This window comes from Lentinus tigrinus (assembly GCF_003813185.1).
Source record: "Lentinus tigrinus ALCF2SS1-7 unplaced genomic scaffold L226scaffold_6, whole genome shotgun sequence".
In the NCBI taxonomy this organism is placed as follows: domain Eukaryota; kingdom Fungi; phylum Basidiomycota; class Agaricomycetes; order Polyporales; family Polyporaceae; genus Lentinus; species Lentinus tigrinus.
The window spans coordinates 261938-276603 of NW_027137915.1; the positions used below are offsets into that span (position 1 = coordinate 261938).

Here is a 14666-nt window from a genome sequence, read left to right on the forward strand (position 1 = left end):
TCTGGTCCAAAATGTCGAAGCCGGCGGCAGGCTCAGGACGGCTGACAGGAAATCTTCAAGAAGACCAACCTGAGACGGACGCCACTGACGGAAGCCTACCGCATCCACCTCCGCACCGATGATCCAGGATCACGCGAACACAAAAAGCAAAGAGGTGAGATCAACTACGATGGAGGTTCCAAGATTGTATAACATGAATATAGTACAGATGCCAACACTATATCAGCTCAGAGAGTTATGATTGCGGCCCGCAGAACACCGTGGAGTAAAGGTAAAGGTAGACAGAGAAAGACGGTACTGTAGCCAGAGTCACGTAGCCGTAAAGCGATATGTATGTATGTGATGATGATCCCGTGCGTGGTCCATGAAGACGGAGACACGCAGGCGGACGAGTGAGAGACGTAAAGCGCATGGTACGTCGTGAGAGGCGTAGGTGCACGGGCAAGGCATGATACACGAAGAGACAGACACGATCCGGGCGTCGAATGTTGGAAGCACGTAACACAAAACACGTAGTATGGACACATAGCAACAACACAGAATAGAAACACAGAAGAGAAGAGCGAAACACGCACGCTGCGCCGTGCCCTCTAGCAAGGCAGGAGGCAGGGAGGTGCTCGCAGCGCCGAAAGCGACGTAGGGGGAAGACGAAGGCAAGGCAGGGTGGCGGACGCGCATCTAGAATGGTATGTAATATATGCCTATGTGCACACGTCTTCCAGCGACGCGATCGACTGATGCGGTGACAGCGATAGCGGTTTCCGCACTGACGACTCCGAGTCAACCGAGCTGTTCCGCTTGAACTCGAGCTCTCTGTCACTTCCTTCCTCCTCGCTGTCCGACTCCATCTGCAACACAGATATCTGTCGCGAGCCCCTCCGAGGCGGAGGAGACAGCGAAGTGATCCCGGGCATTTCAGGAGACTGTTCTGGCGGAGGCGGGAGGAGAGGATACACGATTGGCTGTACAGCCGACATTGGTGACTGTGGCGGCGAAGGTGAAATCATGAGGAAGCTGGGGTCGTTTTGGAACGTCGTGATGGGCTCGCCGATAGGTGTAGGAGGAAGGGAGTAGGGGTTGATTGAGGATGGGGCCGGTGAAGGAGGATTAGGAGGGAGGTTGGGAAGAGGATTTGATGGGGGAGGTATGGGTGAGGGTGCACTGAGCATGCGGAGACGGCGCTTGATGAGGAGGGTGGGGCGAGACGTGATCGGGACGGGTGCGGCAGGCTGCGCTGGAGGAGTCAGGGGAAGAGGGTCGTTGGGAGGCGGCACAGGAGGAGTAAGCGGATTAGGTGACGCAGGAATGGTAGGTAAGCTAATGGGGCTGCCACTGCTCGTACTACGCCGATGATGCGAACGCAGCTGGGTCAGCAACTCATCTGGGCGAGGCGGCAGAGCAGATGATGGAGGGAGGGTTGGGGGCGAGAGCGAGAAACGGCTTGTCCGTATTGTGAATGACTCCCTGAATGATGCCTTCGCCGCAGGGGCAGAATGCGGCGGACGCGAAGGATAACCGTTCGACCGGAGCGTCGGCGTCGGCATTGGCGCAGGAAGTGACACGACATCAACCTTGCCGAACTCGTCGGCCGTTGGCGTCGGCGGCAACGCCATGCTAGGAACAGGACGCTGTGGCGGCGGAACCGATGAGCGGTGTGATGACCTCGGCCGCATGAGAGGAGACGACTGCGGAGGCTGCATGAGGGCCTGTGCAATGAAACTGCTGCCAGTGGCACGACTCTGAGTCGTGCTGACGGTGGTATCGCTCCTGACGGACGAACTTGAGGCACGCTTCGAGAAGTTCTGCAGGTTCGACATAATGCTCTGCGGACTGTGTGCCGAGCGTTGTGATGGTGAACGACTCGGTGAGGTGTCCGCAGCATAGGGATGACGTTGCTGCTGGAACGACGAGCGACCAGGTGAGGACGGCGGCAGGGGTGCTGGACCAGAAGGAGGAGTCGCCGGCGGAGGTCCGCTGGGCGGACTCAGTCGCTTCGGAAGGACGCCCTGGCGCGACCAACGCTTCGTCACCGCTTCGAACGACGCCCTGGGAGGCTGCTCGTTCGATCCCGAGCCCAGAGACGAGACGGACGACCATGACGAGCGCGGTCGGCCATCTTGTTGCGGAGGCGATGGAGACGAGCCGAGGCCGTTCGGGCTGAGGCTGGGACTGAGACTAGGACTCGGGCTAAACCTCGGACTTGATGTCGTCGAAGGCGATATAGGAGAAGAAGTTGTGGCGGAAAGCGCAGGTGACGTTGGATGTGGTGATAAGAAGGCGCTTGCATTATGTCGTACTCCGAGCGTCTCGGCGGCACTGGCGTTGGTGTGGTTGTATGCAAACCCCTTGCGCTCACCGTTCGTGTGGACAGGTGGAGACGTCCCACTGGCAGTGTACGCTCTCCGACGAGGAGGAGGCTGCAACGACGCCGCACCAAAAGGAGCGGTCCCGTTCGTGTGGAATTTGGAAACATGCCCATCGAGACTGCCACCATTAACGCCCGTCAATCCCAACCCCGTTAGCCTGTCGCGACCGATAGACGGCAGCAGACTTTCACGGTCTTTGTCCTGGAGAATCTTCTGGTCCAGAGATGGCGGGGGAAGCGGTGGTGGTGAGATCAAGCCCATCTGCACGGGCAGATCCGCAGCCGTTGTGCTCCCAACCCGCGGCGTGTTCGGCACAGAGGCTATAGGCGTCGTCGGCGAAAGGGGCCTCTCACTAGAAATGCTGTTCGATCGCAGCATTCCGAGGAGACTATTGCCCGCACGACCGAATGAGGAGTCTTCGGCAGGTGGAGGGGTCTCTGCCCCATCACGCTCGGGGATAGAGTTGAATGACGTGTCCAGGGTGGCACCGGAGGGAGAGCGTGGGCGATTAGCACCGAAGAGTCCACGCAAGGCAGACACGGCGACAGAGGGAGGTCGAGGCGAGGCAGAACGTGGAGAGGCAGAGCGGAGAGAGGGTGCTGGAGAAGAGGGTCCAGGGGAAGCCGTCTGACCGTGCGACGTTGCCACGGCTGGAATAGTCACAGAAGTCGCTGCGGGCGGAGGTGGGGTGAAGATACCCTGCGCCCGCATTGACAACATGACATCGAGGTCTCCTCGCGGCTCTACCCCGTTACTCTGAGTCATCGCCCCAAGGCCTGCTCGAACAGATCTACAAAGGACAAGCGATGCATGAGTGGCTGTACTTCATGAGCATAACAAGTCGATCGTACCTCTCGCTCAGCACGGCGTGCTTGATGGCAGCAATCCAGTTCTGTGCCTCTGTCTGGTCGGCCATAGAGAGCGTCATCTCCGCGCCTCCTACTCCCCCTACCCTGACAACACCACGCCGACCGCCGATCTCATCTTCCGATACGAACACAACGCTGTCGGCGCCGATCTCAACACGCTCGAGTTCGCGTTCCCCACCGCTGTCCGACTTGAACACATGGAGATGCGCCACATTCTGCGGAAGGGACGAAGTCGAGTGCAACGAGAGAGGTGATTGCGACTGTGAGGAAAACGAAGTCGTGTGTGTCGGGGGGCCGGAGAGCGACATAGGCGAAGACGTCAGCACCAGTACGCGAGTCTTCCATTGCTTGGCCAGAGCGTAGAGGAGTAATGATGTCGGGGGATAGTGCTTCGCGACTTTCGAAGCCCGCTGAACCCAAGGTGAGAGAGCGGATTGACTTGCAGGGAAGGGGGGTAAGGAACGCGTCGCCGGCGTCTCTGCCCGCGAGCTTGTCGCGCGTGCTCTCGATCGCGTCGGTGAGGGTGAGCGCGACCTGGACCTTGATCGTGACCTTGACCGCTCGGTGCGTACATGCGACTGCGAGAACGAGCGGGTGTGGGAGCGGGAAGAGATGCTCTCACGATCCTCGAGCAACACAGGATCGAGTCCTATTGACTGGGCGGCTGCGTTGCGTAGGTGGTTGCGGTCCTCGTCTTCCTCTGGGGGCAGGGGCGGCGGGGCTGAGATTTCGATCACCTCAGAGAACATGAACGGGTTCGTTGGTGGTGGTGGACGGCCCTTCTTGCTCTTGTTGCGCGTGCGGGTGAAGGGGAGAGTGATGCCGGAGGGGATGAGCAGGCTTCCGCGAGTGCGTTTCGGGGGACCCGTCAGAGGGTTGGGTTGCGGAGACGAGGAAGAGGGGGAGGACATGTTTTGTGGGGAGCGGCCAGCGGCAGACGAGGCTTCATATGTAACGAACGACGCAGAGCCCGAGGGATGCGCTGTAAATGGGTCTGCGCCAGTTGGCTGTCAGCTGCGTAATCCTTATGAAAAACAGAGAAGAGGTGGAGGCGCTGGGACGAAGATGACGCGACATGGAAACGAGCAAGCACCGGGGGAGTTTGCTGGTATTTATGACGTGCCCGAGATGGCATCCGGTCGTTGACGTTGCGGTCCCCAGAGCGCAGCGCCCGCGAACTATCATTCATGGACGGCACACGCCCGTCGCCGTGCACGACGGCGAGCAAATGCGAGAGGCACTGGGACCGCCACCGCCCTCGTGGTTCACCGCCAGCCAGTATGGGCTTCCACCAGCGAACATTGAGAAGCGGGCGCTCCGATGAAAGGTGGAGGAAAGAGCAAGAGCAGAGATACGCACCAGGCGGGCCACCATTCTCTTTCCTATGCGGCATCGACGAGGTGCGCTTGCGGGTGAGGAGGTCAGGGAGCTTGCTCTGCCTGCGACTGTGCCCGGGCTCCAGGTCCTGCTTTGTGGAGGACAAGCGGAACGGGCGCGCGACCTGCGCGGGGGAGTTGACGGGGCTGGCGGCGCGCTGAGCGGAAGACATGGGGGACACGTAGGAAGAGGAGGCAGACTGGGTCGTGGAGGGCGTCGGGGGCGTCGACGAGGGCGAGCATACATGAGGGAAGAGGACAAGGGGAGGATCTTGTGTCAGCACCGTCCTTCATCACGAAGCGCGAGGCCGCTCTGATAGAAGTCTAAAGTTACTGACCTGCGCAAGCTGCAGCTGGAGCATCGTCCTCGGACGCGTCGTCCCCTGCGCCGTCAACGGGACCCTGCTCGTCGAGGGCGACGTTGGAGACGGTGGGTGGGTGCCAGGGAACGTTGGCGACTTGTCGACAGGGTTGATACTCGACCGCTAGATCCAGTCCAAGATTCCCCGGCGTCTATTCAATTTTGGCCCTCCCCGCCCATCGAGAACCGTGCCTGCCAGGTGCTATCATCCTCCAAGCCATCTCCGCCGCGACGCAGCTGTCCTAACTATCCATTCGTGCACGCTAAGTACTCGTTCAGAAGGTGCCGATACTTACACCGCAAGACGGGGGGCAGAGATATAAGCCACATCGTATGATAGCTCCATGAGTATGAGCCGAACATAACCTCACGCGACTTTTGTACTCCTCCATGGCGTGAGGCGGTGCCACAACTGCAACTCTTCTCTGTACACATCCTTTCAAGGGCTCAAGCGCATGTGGCGCTGCAACTACAAGCATGTATGGTCCGGCTCCACTATCCCTGCGGACGTCCAAGGCTGGAGCTCGAAAGACGGCGGATTTTGGCGAAGCGTCGCAATCCTACGAACCCCGCTGCGCTCCTACTTCTACGTACAGATGCATGCATAAACCCGAATGGGTACCCCAGCACCGCTCCAGTCGATCGTGTATCCGAGCGCCGGTATGGTTCGCGGGAACCCCTCACCTCCGACTTCGGACTGGACAACTTCATCAAGATCTTGAGCTTGCACCGCACACGAAAGATTCTAAACTGAATCTGGTTATTGCCCAGCAAGGGCAGGAGCAGACGAGGAGAGCTATCCCCGAGGACCGCTCGACCATGCCGCCGCCCGCGGTCTCCTCAGGCTCCGGATCCGAGGCAGCTCAACGATGAGGCCGGTGAGGCCGGTGAGGGCTCGGAGGGGAGCGGACCTCGATGTGTTGTCCGCGGACTACTTTCCATCACGGCCAGCTGGCGCACGTTTCCGTCCATTTCCCAGTCTTGTAAGTATCTCCCCGTTCACCATACGGTGATCGTCGGATTCACCAGCCTGGCACCTCCCTCCCGGCACTTCGTCATCTTCCCGCCGCGGTCATTGCGTACGACACTTACTGCATCGTGCCTGGGAGAGTCAGCGAGGCTCGCACACTCATCTCCAGGACAAGCTCGCTTGATCGTCCCTGCACTGTGCTTGCCTACCATCATGCGCTCCTTCCTGGCGGTGGCCAAAATCTTCGCTCTGAATATTGACATGCTTCCTTAATGTCCCGAAGATCCGCATTGTCGTGGGTTCAAGGTTGTGCCTATCGAGGTGCCCGCGGTGCATGCGACCTACATATCTCCAACTAGCTATGGTAGACGTTAACTTTTCGGTGCTCGTCATCACCATATATACACTAGCCTTACGTCGTAACGTAGCCTCGCTATTGTACTCAAGCACAACGTAGCATCCTGACTGCCCCGTGGGGAAGTTGCGTACACGTACGGCGATCTTCGCGACCGTCAAAGAACTCCAACACGTCCAGGCACACAAGAACAAGAGAAAGCTTCGAGAAAACAGTCAACATTACACGTCGTGATATGAGTACGTACAATACACATGTGATACAAGCACAACCAGTCCCAACCGTAAATAGCATTATGCGAGAGCATTTTCGACGTCAGCACTGTCATCGCCAGTCTCCAGGTTCGCGAACTGTAGGGAAGGGAGAAAAAGGCAAACTTAGTCAGCGAGAAATAGCAGCAGAGAACCCGCGAAGCAAGACTCACCGAAAGGAAGGCCGTCGGACGATGCTCCTCAGCCCAGAACAGGAGCGGCGTGTCCAGCTGGACGGAGTAGTGAAGGTTCGGAGACCACATTTGCGTCAGGCCGACGCCGTAGTTCCAGACCCGGCCTTCAGGCACCAGGGTCATGCCGAGGATGCGATCCGACAGCAGTAATTGGACACGCTCCGACATATTGGGGTTGAAGCCAGCCGGGTTTGGCGAGGTATCTGTGTTCTTCCGGCCCCACTCGAACCCTGGTACGGTGAGAGAGTGTGCCGAGAGCGACACCGAGCCCGGTGTGAACGCGCAGGTGATGCAGATCGACGATGAAGTCCACTCTGGGTGCTCCGCCATGATCTTGGCCTGCGTGGTGACGTCTGTGGGCGAAAGGTGGGGCAGCTCGAGAGCCTGCGTCTTGACCCAGCCGAGTGGCTCGAGGTCCCGGAGGAGGAAGTCGTCGCGAGGAAGCTGAGAGGGGAGCTCCACGCTGTTGTTGTTCCCACGCTGAGGTACCCAGACGACGGCCTTGATTTCCTTGACCTGCTTGTTGTCTGGCGGAGAGACACCATACAGGTACGCGGCAACCTGCGTGCGAAGATCTGCCGCTGTTATGAACGCGCGGAGGATGTTCTTCGGCAAGACGTAAGTGTAAGATGACGCATCGTCCTTCACGTCGTCGTTCGACACGTAGATGTGCTGGAGACGGAGAGGCAGGTGCGTTGCTGAGATGGCACGGACACGCCAGTCAGACTTGCTGCTGAACACCTGCTGCTCGTAGTTCGTTGTCGTGACGGTCTGGATAGCATCACCATGCACGTTGGTGGTCTGTGTCTGAACGGCGGTGACCTGGCTCTGAGCCTCCGAGCTCTTCTCCAGCTCGGCCATCTGCTGTCGCTGGACAGAGGGCGCAGCGATCTCCTGACCGAGGATGATGTCTCGGATCTCGCTGGCCGTGAGCGACGCGATGTTGACGCTGTTCCGCTTGCCGAAGTCAGCAAGGATGAGGTCCTTGAGAGCAACCTCGACCTTGATCCACTCCTCATCGGACAGCGATGGCCACACGAAGTGCGGCTCCGTGATCGTGTTCTTGTCCGGACGCAGGATGATCTTCGCCTTCTCGTTGTTGACATGCAAGCCACGGAGTAGGAGAATAAGACGGGAGAACGCAGTGTAGCTCGAGATGGACTTCAGCCAGTCATCGTAGAGGTTAAACAGCACCATCTGCGGTTGAGTCGCACGCTGTGACAAAGGAGATTAGCGCCAAGTATGTGCACGAGTTTCCGAAACGTACCAAAATCAGATCGCCGAACTTCTCCATCTTCATACACGCCTGGAATGGCAGCTGAAGCTCGCTACCCTTGATGACAATGTTGGGGAAGTCGAGCAAGTGAACCTCGAGGGGATCCAACATGCCCTTTCGGGTGACAATGACCTGCTTCGGCTGTTCTTCGACGGGCAGTGACCGGACCAGGGCAGCCACTTCCTCAGCGGTCTTCCACTTCGCCAACTGTCCAAGACGCTTCTGACCGGCCCAAACACTCGTGTGGATGATCTTGAGGAAGAGCTGTCCGGAGCGCGGGTTGAAGATGAAGATGGCACCGTCTAGGAAGTGTGTGAGCATCAACACAAATTAGATGAGGGACAAGGTAGACAATACTCACTGATGGGCTTCGTGGTCAAGTTACCCTCGAACGTCTTGTGGATAGTAACACGGTACACGTTCGTGTCGTCCACGAACCAAATGATCTGGTTCGAGAAGAGCTCTGAGTAGTTCTGGCTGTTCAAGTACGGCTCTGTCGGCTCTGAGGAGTACAGCTGGAGACCCTTCCGGATACGTTCACGCAGGACGTGGCACGCAGGGTTCGCCTTCATGATCTTCGCCATGGCCTGCTGGATGAGCGGCTTGAGGCCGGGGAACCAGTTGCCATATGCGGACCACAAGTTGTATGCAAGATCCATGCCGATCATGACACCGGTCGGCGAAGGATAGATACTCATGGAGTCCGAGATCTGCATACAAGATGTGAGTTCGATGTCGCCACAGAACGATGGCACTACTTACATAGTCGAGGAACTTAGCACGAGTGTATCGCTCGATATCGTGCGTGTCGAAATCGCCCCAACGAAGCTGAACATCAATCCAGAACTTGTTGCTGGTCGTACCGTCAAGGACGTCCTTGCTCTGTCAAAAGACAATACTCAGTGGCGTGGACTTATGAGGACGGAACTAAGAGGCTTACGTCAGTAACGAGCGACGGCCGTGCGATGTTCCACTTGTAGGCAGAGAACAGCAAAATGTCGGCGCAAGACGAGTTCATCTTGTAACTCTTACGAGGGTGAATGGTCTCCTTCTGGACGGTCTCGATCTGCAGCGGCTCGAGCTCTTGATCGAAGACTTGACACTGGAGACAACATATCTGTAAGCACTTGGGACGGTAAAACTGAAACGAAGCTGCTTACCAAGTCCATAACGACACTCTCGTGAACTGCAAAGGAACGTGAGACGCGAACATTTTCTGCAGGCAGGGTTGTAACTTACTCTTCTGCCACAAGTGAGCACGGAAGATCTGAATCAAACTGATCTTGAGTGTCGGGATCTTGCCGTGCATGAAGATACCCGTGAGATCGAGCTGGACCTGGAAACCGACGTAGACGTTGGCGCGGTTGATCGTTGGACTCCACCAAAGCGTGAACCGACGGTTCGGAATCTGGTTCAAACCGGACCGCTGCGCGTTCGTGAGCTTTTTGTACCGCATAGACTCTTCGAAGCCAGACGCCTTCTCCCAGAACAGACCCTCCCAGGTGGGGAAGTACGTGCCCTTGAACAACGTGTGCTCAAGGATACCCTCGACACCACCCAGCGCAGCGATGACGTCGACACGGTAGTTGTTGAGCTGCCACAACTTGCCGTCGTGGCGCTGCGACGTCCACCAGAAGGGGTTGTGCTTGAGGAGCTGGTACTGCTTCCAGTCCGTCCGTACACGCCAACCACGGTCGTAGGCGAGGGTATGACGGTCTTTCTGGAACAGAGTGTTGATACGTGGAATACCACGGTCCCAGCTGTCCTCGAGATCTTCGAGAGTGAGTCGGCGGTTCTGAGCGTTGGCCTCCTTCCGCTTCATCGAGTACTCCGACCAGACACGGGCTGAGTCCATGAACTCGGCCTCCCACGGTTGCAAGTAACGGTACAAGTTGGGGATGAGCTGGTCCTCCTCGTGGGACATACCAGCGCGGAAGTGAGTAACTAGAGAAGTTGAGTGATCAGCGAAGAACGCAACAGTGACTGATACCAGGGAAACGTACCACCAACGTCGGTCTGCTTCGACCACCGCAGGTCGCTCTGAGGAATGAGAACGTGACCCATGGAGAGCATACCAAGACCGCCGAGCTCCTTCGGCGTGTAGAAGACGACGGGCGGGAAACGCGAGGGCATCTTGGAGTTGAGACCAATCTTGACACGAGTCTGGATCTTGTTCTCCGCCTTGACGAGGGCATCAAGGAGTTCGTTCGTGTGGATGACAGCTTCGCGGTAATAGGTCATAAGACCGATCAGGGCCGTGTTCCACTTGTTGACGATCTTGGAGAACGTCGTCGAACCCGAACTCATGAGCACCTGACGGATACGGTTGTTGAACTGCTGGACACCCTCATCCGAGACCCGCAAGAATGCCTGGGCAGTACGCTCCTTCGTCTGCTCGTTCGTGAGGTTCCATACAGCGTCCTTGAGCGAGAACTGTTCGCCGCTGAGGGTCCGAATCTTGGGGAGGATCCGAACCTCGAACCCGCACATGGAGAAGAGCAACTGCGGGTTGTCCTTCGAGTACACGCTGACGAAAGTATCCTCCCACTCAATGGTCGTAAGGGACCGCGGCAGACTCTGCTTGACGTTCCAGAAGACAGCGCGACCAAGGTTGACGTCGTGCTTGATGAGACGCATGCGACAATCACGCGGCCAACAACGCTTGTTGTTGTACCCAATGACGTTGTTGTTCGTCGGGTCGGGGTTCGCACTGAGGTAACGCTGGATGAGGTCGCGAGACTCCTCCGCAGTGAAGCGGAAGAGGATGTGGATCCTGTCGACGTAGCGAGAGTAGAGCCTGATAGGGTGGCGCGTCTCCGTTGCTGAGTCGCGGTACTGCAGGAAGTTGTTAGGCATCTGTGGGGGACCTGCCATCTCACTTGCGCGCTGCAGACCAAGGATGAGAAGGTCGAGCACAAGACCGTAGTACTGGAAGACGAATGCCGAGAACTGAAGACCACGGATGAGACCGTATGCGTTCGTGTGCGCCATATCTGGTGCATGGATTGTCAGTAACAGCAGACTGCCTATTCGCTGAAATCGACATACCCTTGTACGTCAGAACAGTGTTGTTCTTCGCAGTGATATAATCTGCCAAGTTGTGGTCGAGGATCAGCCGCAACAGACGGTTGAGAAGCGTCAGGTCGATCTTCTCGTAGACCTTCGACAGCACTGTCTCCATCATGACGTTACACTCGCCCTCGCTCGTCTCCCAAATGTCAGTCAAGTTGTTGATACCCTGACACCACTTGTAGACGAGAAGCGGAGGAGGCTCCGTGTCAGCGGGCTTGATCCAGGCGGGGAAGAGACCACGTTTGTCAGCCTCGAAGAACAGGAACTGGTCGAGATACTGTGAACGAGGAGGTCAGTGCCAAGTTTTACTACGCGATCGATAGGATGTAGCTTACGGCGTCGGTGATCTTCTCCACGGGTTCGATGTCGTAGCATGGGATGAGCTTGTCGTAGGTGTCGAAGAACTCAATGCCGGACTCTTTGAACGCACGCTGGGTGAGCAGCAGACGCTTGATACGAGACAAGCACTCGTGCGGATTGTCGTAAGCCTGCTCGATCAGCGCCAGCTCCTCACGCTGAGACTGGTTCAGACGACCCTTGACGGAATACGCCTCCTTGAGCTTCTCGAGCGCGAGAACGAGGAGCTTCGTATCGTGTTTGTAGTTCAAGGGACTGCGGACAACGCAATCAGCGACATTGATGAGAGTTTAACACATTTAACACGTACGGGAAGGGGATCGGCGAGAACTTGCGGCTCTCGAGCCAATGCACCGTGGCGGTATAGATCGCGACGGCCTCCTCTGCACTGATGTAAGGACCATCCTTGAGGTATCCGTGCTGGCGCTCCTGCTCGGCCTTGAGGTACAGACGAGTGAGACGACCCAGGTTCTTCTTCACAACAGCCTTATCGACGGTCGCACCACGGCGAATACGTTCACGGTTGTAGTGCGCAACCGACGTCCACCAGTCGGCCTTGCTCTTGATGTACCGGAGGATGATGTTCTCGATCGCCGTAGGCATGCCGGGAACCTTCCATGGGATGTTGGCCTTCCAGCACCGCCAAGCTTCGGACAGATGCTGGAGAATCGTCTTCGCCTTGTTCTGCTTGATGGACTCGGGCATCATGTCCAGAATGTCGTGCATGACGGCGGCACGGAGCTCGAGATCGTAGTGGGACTCCACGCGCTGTTTGGTGACCGTCTTGGCGACTCCCTTACTGTTACGACCCTCGAACTGACGAGCCAACAGATTACCAAGCCTGTGATAATGAATATGAGGGGCAGCCACAAAAGAACATCAAGACAAACGCTCACCATCTCTCAAGCAGCGGGACGATACCACGCATGAAGAACAACCATACACGCCAACCAGGCGCCCAGAAGCCGCAACCAGGACCCTTGCCGACTGGACCAGTGTTGAAGCGGTAGTAGATCAAGTGCTTCAAGTCCTTGGTCATGCGGACCTGTCTCATGAGCTGCGAGCATCCAGTCAGCTTTACTCGCAGCAGATGTGATGCGAGCCGCCTACCTTGTACTTGTACCGGTACATGCCCGTAAGAGCACCTATGTGAGCGAAGATGTACTGAAGGGCATCGGCGAGCTGGAATGCGTCAACGTTGCCCAAACGGAATTGGACGTGTGCGTCGACGACGAGCTTCGTCAAGCGGAGGATCTCACGGCACAGATGGAAGGCATTTCCGAATCGAGACTTCTTGCGCTCCTTCGTCGTAAGCGTCTTCACCGGCTTGAGGTTCATGTTGTAGTCCAGGTGCAGGTAGTTCAAGTTCTACAAGATACGAGTCAGCACCATGCGTACGCACAGCTCTGCAAAAACGAGAACGTACCTTCCGGTGAATGAGAAGGTTCAACATGTTGTAGCCTTGACGGCAGACCTGCAGACCAGCCTCCACCCAATCGAGACGCGTCGTCTGGAAGAACTTCGTCGCCTTAAGCTGGCGGAACAAATTCTTCTTCGTCATCGCCTTCTCCGGACGAGTATGAAGCTCGTTCAACACGTAGCACTTGAGCAGCTTCTGGTACGATACGCGGACCTTCACCGGCTGGCCCGGAGGACAGTGCTCAAGGTACCAGTTCTTAACGAGTGGCACGTCCTGCGCCCGACGCATCCGTCCTGAACGACGGCTGTACGGGTCAGGGGCCCACCATAGCGCGATAGCGTCGGCCGTGAGGTCGTTCTCGAGTGGACGGTTCTCGAGGAACGGCTGGACCTCGTCGGGAAGCTCGAAGTCGTCGTCATCAGCGCCATTAGGACCGAAGACGGCATCCTCGTGTGATACCAGTGAAGCGTTCTGCGACGTGAAACCGCGCAGAGAGATAGGGTTGATGAGTGGGTCGAAGTAGAACGCGGGCAGGTCAGGATCTTCAGTGCGGATGTATACATTCTTCGGCGTGTGGTAGGCAGCGATGTGGACGGAGCGAGGAAGAGAGTTGTAGAGGTGAGGGAACGCGACACGGTACTCGGTCCGGATCTGCTGACGGATGATAACCTTATTGATATCGTTGAACTCATTCCAGTCCTCGTCGAACGTGTCCATGTCGCGGTACAGCGGCTCGAACTTAGGACCACCAGGAATGGCCATGTTCAGCGCCTTCGCCGTGAAGAACGACTTCTTATCGAAGAGGTACGTGGCGTTGCTGTCGGTATGGTCGGAAAGAAGTGTCCTACCTAGACGGTAAAGGTTCGCCATGACGGGCAGCGTCAAGTTCCAGTATCGGTAAGAGGGACCGTTGACGTGTGGGGTGTCGATGAGTGGCTTGGGGTCATAAAACCAGTCAAAGATAGCAGAGTCCTCCTGCTCGTCGAGGTCCAACTGAATGGCCTCTAGAGGCTCGACGTCCAATACGTTGTCGCCGTAGTCGAGAGGAGGTTCTTCGTCATCGAATGGAGGGAACCGCATACGCTTGAAATGCCGACGGTCTCGCTTTTCTCTCCGCATAGCAATCCACATCGAACTCCACTGCGCATGGTAAACAGGCTCGATGACTCGAGGAACCTCGTTCACGAAGGTGATAGCACCGGTGATGTGGTACAGCACCGGCACTTCGCGTACTTGCTCCCAGGGGTAAGGGATGTTCTCCAACAGCTTCATGACCGCATGGGGGACGTACTTCAGGGCACCAAGGTGAACGCGCTTGTCGTTGCGCCATTTGCGGTTGCTCATGTCACCGTGGTCCTTGATAATTTTGCGGACGTGCTCAGGAGGGAGATCCTACCAAAAAGTGAGTACTGTCATACATAACGCGCTGTAATCGTGCCATACCTGCTTCCCCATATCCACAAAGCCTCCCTTTCGCTTTTCACCATACCGCTTCTTCTGCATCTGGATCCATTTCTGGGATTTTTGTGCGAGAACCTCTGGTGGCATACGAGAGCTTGAAGGCTCACCAAGACCGGGTTGAGATGGCATCCCTGGCGGCGGAGGCATGCCAGGCATACCAGGAGGCGGCGGAGGCATTCTCATGCCTGGAGGCGGAGGGGGCATTCTGGGAGGGTAGCTCATCGTCGTGGACGAGAGACAAGAGTTGAGTACTGCTCAGTAAGCGCGCCTGCTACGCTTGACGCGCGCTTGTCACGTGGCGCAAGCGTTCTGTCGGAGTAATCGAAGTTCAATCTCCG

The 14666-nt window shown here is 57.1% G+C and overlaps 3 protein-coding genes across 3 annotated transcripts; all 3 read right to left on the reverse strand.

Moving 5' to 3' along the window:
* Positions 1–150: 150 nt before the first annotated feature.
* On the reverse strand, positions 151–614 carry L226DRAFT_322495 (uncharacterized protein). The gene has a single exon (XM_067673897.1). It carries the CDS (start codon positions 525–527, stop codon positions 228–230), a length of 300 nt encoding a protein of 99 aa, XP_067538012.1. The 5' UTR covers positions 528–614; the 3' UTR covers positions 151–227.
* An 87-nt stretch (positions 615–701) lies between these two features.
* On the reverse strand, positions 702–4973 carry L226DRAFT_458845 (uncharacterized protein; the record flags this gene model as incomplete). Its single annotated transcript, XM_067675474.1, has 4 exons — positions 702–3156; positions 3218–4229; positions 4595–4811; positions 4950–4973. The coding sequence occupies 4 exons, from the start codon at positions 4971–4973 to the stop codon at positions 702–704; spliced, it is 3708 nt and encodes a 1235-aa protein (XP_067538013.1).
* Positions 4974–6236: 1263 nt separating this feature from the next.
* Positions 6237–14563, reverse strand: L226DRAFT_610755 (pre-mRNA-processing-splicing factor). The gene is made up of 16 exons (XM_067686203.1): positions 14311–14563; positions 12874–14259; positions 12558–12815; positions 12344–12504; positions 11758–12288; positions 11426–11702; positions 11067–11367; positions 10022–11011; positions 9258–9962; positions 9179–9204; positions 8959–9120; positions 8781–8900; positions 8380–8728; positions 8010–8320; positions 6722–7957; positions 6237–6647 (listed from the first exon to the last, which is right to left on the reverse strand). The coding sequence occupies exons 1-16, from the start codon at positions 14548–14550 to the stop codon at positions 6591–6593; spliced, it is 7110 nt and encodes a 2369-aa protein (XP_067538014.1). The 5' UTR covers positions 14551–14563; the 3' UTR covers positions 6237–6590.
* Positions 14564–14666: the final 103 nt, after the last annotated feature.

What these genes read in the sequence shown, in the direction of transcription:
- L226DRAFT_322495 (XM_067673897.1), bottom strand. Translation starts at nt 527, where the DNA reads ATGTGTCCATACTACGTGTTTTGTGTTACGTGCTTCCAACATTCGACG.
- L226DRAFT_610755 (XM_067686203.1), bottom strand. Translation starts at nt 14,550, where the DNA reads ATGAGCTACCCTCCCAGAATGCCCCCTCCGCCTCCAGGCATGAGAATG. An exon ending in ACCTTCTCATTCACCGGAAG is followed by an intron (nt 12,816 to 12,873) that starts GTACGTTCTCGT and finishes CGTATCTTGTAG; the next exon opens with AACTTGAACTACCTGCACCT. An exon ending in GAAGCAGACCGACGTTGGTG is followed by an intron (nt 9,963 to 10,021) that starts GTACGTTTCCCT and finishes CAACTTCTCTAG; the next exon opens with TTACTCACTTCCGCGCTGGT.